Consider the following 8437-nt stretch of genomic DNA (forward strand, 5'->3'; position numbering starts at 1 on the left):
ACAACACATTCAGTAACCATGTCACCACCTGGTTACCTTATTCACAGAGCTTGTTTTATTTTTCCTTTTAATACACGCATACACACACACGCACAAATTATTTTTTGGGATATCAATATCGGTAACAAGCGCGATTTTACACTATGGTAGGTAATACATAAAGCTTTTTTTCTTTTCCGTAGAAGACTAATCGATAGGAATGAAACAAAAAGAAAGATACGTAACATTATCTTAGACAGAGAGAATGAATGAAAGAACTACACGTGCCCGCCAACATTAATTCGAGTGGGAAAAAGAAAAAGTAACCACGGCGGGAGACTGACTGTCAGCCAGACAAGGCGCTCTGTTCGGGTCCCAGAATGCAACATAGTTGTAATGTCTGCGCAACCGCACTCACGCTATATACGTTAAGGCTATTCTGTTGCTCTGTAGTCGTCGCCTTCTCCACTATCCCTTATACAGTACAACTTTTTCACCTCTTCTCTCATTTCTTCACTCTGTTATCCTTGGTGTTTTCACTATACCATTCGACTCCCACACTATCCGTCGTCTATTATTCTTTACTCTTTCTATCCAACACTCTGACAACGAACTGTTCGCTTTTACTTTATATACTACCTTTGTCTTTCATTCTTTTCCTTGTTTTTTTCCCATCATTTATTCAAATATCTCGTGTCTTTTTTCTTCTCTTCTGCAGCTATTTTAAACATATCTTATTTTCTATTTCTAATCTTTTTCTTTCTTTAGTTTTAAGTTGTTGTTTTTTTTTAACTCAGCCCTCGCACTTGCTTTCTCACGCGTTTCATACACATCCATGTAGGCTGGCCTATAGAAAACAGCACATTCACGGAGGCCAATTCACAAAGCAGACAGTCCGATCGCCGAATTCAATTCCTTTCAGGAGATAAAAAAATTACAAAACTAAGTACGATTCCCGAAATTTCTTTGTTGTCGTTCAAAAATACAAAGACTTACAGAATCAACACTGTTTTTATTCTCTTCTTCCGTCATTGTTCACCTACGCATATATGATGAGTTAGGAAGGTAAATGGTTGGACCAGTGATTTTTGACGTAAAGGAAACTTTTTGATTCCCTCAAACTGGCACAGAAACGAGCGTCTGACCCTGGCAAAATGCTGGGTATAAAGTTTAAAGATGTCATTTTGGAGACAATTGACCAATTACGGAAAAGGAAAGCTCGCCCAGATTTAGATCGCATTAGCAACATGCTACAACGCAAACATGGGATAAGCTTTGAAGATACAGAAGCCATCCTAGAAAAATTGGTGGACAGTGAAGTGGTTTTCAAAGTTGATTACAAGGGCAGCACAAGTTATAGGAATGCGGCCAAGTGGCGAATCAATCATATCGGCGGACAAGTTCACAATTCAAACCAATCCAATCAAAAGATTCGCGCACTTGGACAACAACCTAGTAACAATTCAACTTCTACTACCGATGTGATGAATGTTTCAGAAAGTGTCGTCAGTCCTGGTAACCGAAAAAATTCATCGAATAGATCTCATGTCAATGTGGTTGACACCAAAGAACTAAACCCAACTTCTACTACAAGTAGTGATAGCCACCTGGATAAAGCTGCAAGTAATTATCAATGTTCGGAAAATAAAGCCGGTAATAGAGGAACTAAAAAAACAAACGTCAATGTTACTACAACAGCAACAATATTGACAACTTCATCACCCTGCTACACTTCAACACTGTCAACAAGACAAATAGGAAGAAATTCAAGAAAAGAACAGGCTTCGTCGAAAACGACGAATACCAACGTGAAGAGGAATACAGAAAACTGGCAATGTAAAGAGAATAAGTTGACGGAAACAACCGCATTTGCCGACACACAAAATGAGAAGGAAAGTGAATGGGATAAAAAATTACTTATAAACGATAATTCCTCTGGTGATGCTGTTATGACTGATACTTTTACGGAAAATGACAGTAACAACAAGAACAACGAAAACAATGACAACAATAGTAATGAGAGGCACTCTTCTTGCACACTTTCCGCGAGACAGACTGTACATAGAAAAAATATGAATAACACGTTAATAGCACGAATAGTCAACAATTATAAAGCCGATAGCAACAACAACAATGCTAATGGTAATGACAAAAATGGAATTAGCAGTAGTAGTGATGTTGAGCATTGTAATGGAGGTGGCGGTGGTGATGATATCAACACTAGCTGTAATAAATTCAAAAAAGCTATTGGAACATCGCATTTTCCGAGCAGCGCTGAACTAGTTCATGACGCTCTCTCCAAGTTAAAATCTTCTTTGTCGTCTTGTGTCACTGTTACGACAGCTGGCGTAACAGACGCGTCCAAGTCGTCTCCGTCCATCGGCTCTTGTCAAGGACGTCGTGAAAATAGGCAACAGTCAGCTGTCCTCAGTAAACTTGGTCATCCCTGCAGAGAGAAGCAACTACAAAACAAGGTTTCTTTATCTACTACTAATGCGCAACCTCGTGGCAATAGAATGACCAAAACAGCTACTCCTGTCGCACCTGTCTTGGCTCGAAGAGGCCGTCCTGTTTCTAAAAGAAAGGTAGGGTAACTACTTGTGAATTTGTTTATTCAGTTTGTTTTTGCCTAATTGTTCAATTTGCCAATCTCGTGCTTTTCTTTCAGGTTCATGTAATTTCAATGACAGTTTTGCGCATTTAGCACGCACTTAAATGTACATCTGCACGCATACATAACTATGTACATTTCTGAAATTGATTACTTACTCTCTCTCTCTCTCACACACACATACACACGTATACATGCACAAATAGGTACTACTTGCGAACAGTGGTTCCGGTGCGCGCATCCGCGCTAGCTAGTCATGACTAGTCGATCCTTAGTTTGAGTTTTTGTGTTATTTACTTTGTTTAAAAAATTATTTACTTTGTGTTTTTGAGTTTTATTTACTTTGTTTAACAAAAATTATTTACTTTGAGTAAAAAAAATTATTGATTTTGTGTTTTATTTACTTTGCTACGTAGTCGGTGTAGGATCGACTAGTCACGGATGCGCGACTACGCGAGTGCGCGCACCGGGACCACTGTTCGCTAGTAGTACTGCACAAATATATACAAAAATATTTCTAAACCGCTTGCACACAGATGAAGGATATATGAAAGTTCAACGCGGTCGAGAGACTTGCTAGAACCAGCAACCAAATCCTCTTAAATCACACCTTACACTTTTAATCGGGAAGGGCACACAACGTAGTTTTAGATGCACTAAAAATAAGACTAGATGGTCACGGTTGGGATAACTTTCATCTTAGGTCTGTTCGATTAGGGTTGACAAGGGGTGGGGCTAAATAACACCCGCACACATACAGACATACATATACTTATGAAAATGATTGTATACATGATCGCTCAGTCTTTACACACATTTCTGAAACAAGTTTCGTAACATAGTGATTGTAGTAAACTGATCCTCCGTTGGTTTCGACGATAAACAATCAGTTGTTCTGTCAGCTGAACTACATTATCACTGAATTAGCGTGTGACTGACCAAGTATTCCATAGATACTTCATGTTATCTCCAGTCAGAAACAGTGTGACAAAGCTGACCCTTTGAATCATCGGTGCAATCCATCTGAGCTTACAGTTTTCCGCTTTCTGGAGATCTTTTCGATTTGAACTACTGCTACCAAGTTTCTTGAAAATTTCTACACAGATGCAGTTTTTCATACCAATTTCGAAAATTACAATTTTTTAAAGAAATTAAGAATGGAAAAAGTTGCGAAATTTTCATTAAAATTGAAAGAAAGGGTTGAAACCTAAAAGCTTCTCTATTTCAATTCATTCGCAAAGCTCAAGTTGCTATGCAGTGAGTTCGAACTTGTGGCTTAATTACGAAGCGACCCTCTTAACCACTGCGTCATACATATACACATGCGCAAATACGTTTGAGTCTCAGATATGTAATAAAGTGAGTTGGAAAACTTCAATTAACTGATATTATTCTTGCTATAAGTAGAAAGAAACTCTCTCCAAGATCATTTAAAATCTGTAAACAACAGGCATTTAATGTTTTCTAATTTTTTCTTTCTTAATATAGCACATTACACAACTACTTCGTCTAATGTCTACCGCACTCGCCTTGTAAATTGTTCTTTAGATCGAGCAGACCCTTTTCTATCATTTTCTGCTAATATATCAGACTACATTCTCTGATATATATTTAAGGCAGTGGAGTGTGATTTGAGGGCGATTTAGATTGGTTCATATATACCTTGTTGTTTAGCCCTCGAGTTAATCAGATCTATGATCAAATGCATTCTATGCGTGACCATCTAAACTTGTTTTTTGGATAGTATATTGTGGAAGACTATCCAATGTACTCTTTATATCTAGAAAATCGCGCAACACAACACTACCATTATGCCATGAGTCACATTTTTTAGACGGCAGTGTGTAAATTAGAATTGGCTGTTATTTCTAGCAGATCGAACGACCACTTAGAGACTCCCTCTTTGGTTCGTAATCACCTTGAGGTGTGTGTGTGTGTGTGTGTGCGTGTGTGTGTTCTCCTTCATTAGCACCACATTCGACGTACCCAACATCTGCTGAATATGAGCCGAGTGGAACTTTTCACGTCTGCTTCCTAGTCACACAAACACATACATTGATTAATATGGCAAACCAATAACTGCTGTTGCCAGTGACTTTTGTTTTCCTTTTTTCCCCTTTTTTTTGCGAGCTTGTGTATGAGTTGTTATGCAAGAATGACGCGTTCTCGTCTTCATAAAATCAATGAATATTATTACCTTTGCAGACTAGACCCACCAAGTGCTAGAAATTGCGGCTAAATATCCCTCAAATCATACCACTCACCTTGGAAAAAGGAATGACAAATTGGATAAAATCCCTGATATATAAAAACATGATGGTCATGGCTGGAACGTCTTTGATCATTTGTCTTATCGATCGAGTCGTACCTAGGACTAAACAAAAAGAAGACATACAGGGAGCCTCTATGTGATCGCTCGTCATACTAGAAAGAGCAGCTACATGTCCCTTTAATCTTACTCTGTCGACTAAAGAAAGGGAACACGAGTTAATAAAAAATGCTGTTTGGTGGTGGCTGCAGTGCCTATGATCATAGATCTCTTCGGTCAGGACTAATTTGGTATAAAAAACGAAAAAGTTATGGCTTAATAATTACCATTGTTTAGTTTTAAATTAAGCTTGAGGATAAATACTGGTTGTGTGTGGGTGTATATTTCCCTCCCCACATTTATGGTTATTTATTTACATGTCTATTCTATAGGCGTCTATATAAATTTGTTCAGCGTGCAAACGAGTGAGTTTCTACACGATCGTTCGATTTGCTAGACTTAGCAACCAAATCACACTCCAACTCTTACCTCTTTATCGTTACTTATCTGTATTTCTTATCTATCGTTACTTATCTGTATTTCTTCTTCTCCCCTCAGTAATTAGAAAAACACATATATATACTCAATTCCTTTTAATTTATTCACTGTAGGTTCTCTCTTTCAGGGTTTTTTTTTTTATTAAAAGAATTCTTTTTGTTGCTCTCCATGACTAGCAATTAAGAAAAACAAGAGTCAGCCTCCAAAATTTAATGATTTGTCTTTCTCACTTTGGATGTAACTTTACATTAATTATTTCTTGATTCACTACATTTTGTAAGCGATTGCTTTACTACTTGCTTTTCATACAGCAGGCGACCGTGGATATTCCCTCATATTTTTTTAAAGATAACTTCTGTTCGTGTTCGTTCACACACACACGCTTCTCTAAGATCTGCATTAACCGTTAGACTATGCTGCTGAGGTCTAATGATACCAAAACATGTCTGAAGTTGTCACTTTTTGGTATTAGATTTTTTTTAACTGATTTTAATTCTCTAAGTTGTCTCCCATGCATTTCTTGGCCTAAATTAGTCATTAAGAAAATAACTGGTTCTTCATTAGTCATTGCTTTAAGCTTATAAAATAATATTATTATTTACAGAATTGTAAAAATCGATGCTGCTTACCAAAAACCATCGCATATAATATATATATATATTGTCAGTAGTTCATATATCCGAGAAAGAAGCACACTCAAAAGCATTAAAACAATAATGTAATTTTTAGGAAGTTAAAAGTTATGACTGGTGAGCAGCATAGGTGACTGTTGAGTCACCTATTCTGTTAAGCACTTTATAGGTGCAAAACCAATCATCACTCTATGACCAACCATAAATTTTAACTTCCTAATTTATATATAGGGGAAACTGAAAGCTGATAAAGCTATAAATAAGTGTAAATATTGGGTTAAAAAACACTTGGGATAAAGAGTTGAAAGCTACCTATGGGACTTGAACCTGCATCGTCAGTAGATATGACAGATGTTCTACCATTAGACCAAAGCAATCCTTTGAATTTCTCCTTTCATTTTAGAAACTTTGTTTTAATCATCAAGAATGTGAACTAATTCATGTTTTGAAATGGTGAAACTTGAAGCAGATGATGCTATAAATAATACATAGCAGAAGATACTTGCCCAAGATGCTTTACAATGGAACTGACTTGTAACCCAAGTGCTTGTATAGCAAACTGATTAACCACTCAGCTATGTCTACAGTTTAAAGATGAATATCCTGTGATAATTCTATTAAGGCACTTTTCTGTTATACAATATTTCTCTGGTATACAATAAAATTTGTTTTGACATATTTGTCCTCTGGTACCATACAGAAATCTTAGTTAAGATTGTTTTGCATACATCATTCAAGTGGACATTTAAATGATGATGATGATGTTTCTGTACTTCACCCCTTATCTAACTTTCCCTTTGCTTATTTTCCGTTTAATTTTGAAATTTACTACCAGCCAAAAATCAATTGATCGTGCAGGCTTGTGTTTGACTGAGCTTCTTCGATTTTTTTTTCTAATTATGATGTTTTGAATACACAGATGTGCTTAAGTTTAGTCTTTTATATTATTGATTCTATTCAAATTTCTTTATTCTTTGTATTTAGTTTGGATCAATAATGCTAAGTCCATTAAGATTTCAAAACCTTCTTGGCCTTACCTTTTGAACAAAATGGTGCTGTTGCTGTGTTTTTGTAGCAAGCAGCAAGGAAACACTAATCATCATCATCATCATCGTTGTTTTAACATCTACTTTTTCATGCTTGCATGAGTTGGATAGCATTTATTAAGGTAAATTTTCAATGGATCAATGCCCTTCCTGTTTCCAGGCAAGGTAATATTTTCCCCATGTCCTGAAATACTCTCACAGAAAATTGGAAATGAAAGACAATGCTTGAATGACAAACTCATTTACAGCTAGCATGCAATGTCAAGGCAAGGAAAGACAAACACACACACACACACACACACACACACACACATATATGATGGACTTCTTTCAATTTCCATCTACCAAATCTACTCACAAAGCTTTGGTCAACCTGAACCTATACTAGAAGATGCTTGTGGTGCCATGCAGTGAGACAACATAAAACCATGTAGTTTGAGAGCAAACTTCTTAACCACACAACTATGCCTGCACCTAGTCATGACATTCCACAACACAGCTACATTGTATGACATTTTGACAAGTCACTAAAGCAGTACACATACAAGAAACCAGATCTACCCAATATTTCAACTGAAAAAACTGAGTAAGGTAACTCTAATTCCCTGCCATCGCACCTCAGACATAAATAATAATATATTGATTTTAAATTTTGGCACAAAGCCAGCAAATTTGGGGGAGAAGCCTAGTCAATTAAATCAACCCTACTGTTCAACTGGTACTTATTTTACCAACCCTGAAAGGATGAAAGGTAAAGTCAGCCTTGGTGGAATTTGAACTTAAAACATAAAGATGAATGAAATGCCACTAAGCATTTTGCCAGGCATGCTAACGATTCTGCCTTACAATAAGTATATATTAATTATAGAAAGTATATAGTGTAATGTAATGTGTTGTAGTACTAACTGGAGAAATCTGTAATAATAATATGGAATGGCTCTGCTACTCCATATACATAAATTCAAGTAGTTGATGTCATTTACATTAGTGTTCAATGTTTCATCTGCTTACATCCTGTTCATCAGCATTTCAATCTCTCAACACACATGTGAAGGCATAGCTGTGTGGTTACCAAATTCACATCGCATTCATCTGGTTTCAGGTTTGGTTTTGCAGTGTGACATCTTGGGCAAATGTCTTCTACTAGTATCACCTCAGATCAATCTATGCCTTATCAGTGAAATTGATAAAAAGCCTGTTGGTTGTGTGTGTTTGTGAGTATGTGTTGTAAATGTCAGTTCGACATGACATCATAAATAATACTATCTGAGCATAAAATACAGACATTGAGACATTGTTTACATTTTCCTGTAAATAATATCCCATAGTTTGGCAGATGTGTAATGGCCACTGGAATGAAAAA

At 36.6% G+C, this 8437-nt stretch overlaps 1 protein-coding gene across 1 annotated transcript in view; it reads left to right on the forward strand.

Moving 5' to 3' along the window:
• The first annotated feature begins 392 nt into the window (after positions 1-392).
• The window catches only part of LOC115211020 (uncharacterized protein DDB_G0287625), a 67705-nt gene continuing 59660 nt past the window's right edge, over positions 393-8437 (forward strand). The window contains exon 1 of the mRNA XM_029779867.2: positions 393-2564. Coding sequence (XP_029635727.1) covers positions 1134-2564 — 1431 coding nt within the window. The 5' untranslated portion in view covers positions 393-1133. The remainder of the gene's footprint in view (positions 2565-8437) is intronic.

Source organism: Octopus sinensis, linkage group LG4, assembly GCF_006345805.1.
Source record: "Octopus sinensis linkage group LG4, ASM634580v1, whole genome shotgun sequence".
Taxonomy (NCBI): Eukaryota; Metazoa; Mollusca; class Cephalopoda; order Octopoda; family Octopodidae; genus Octopus; species Octopus sinensis.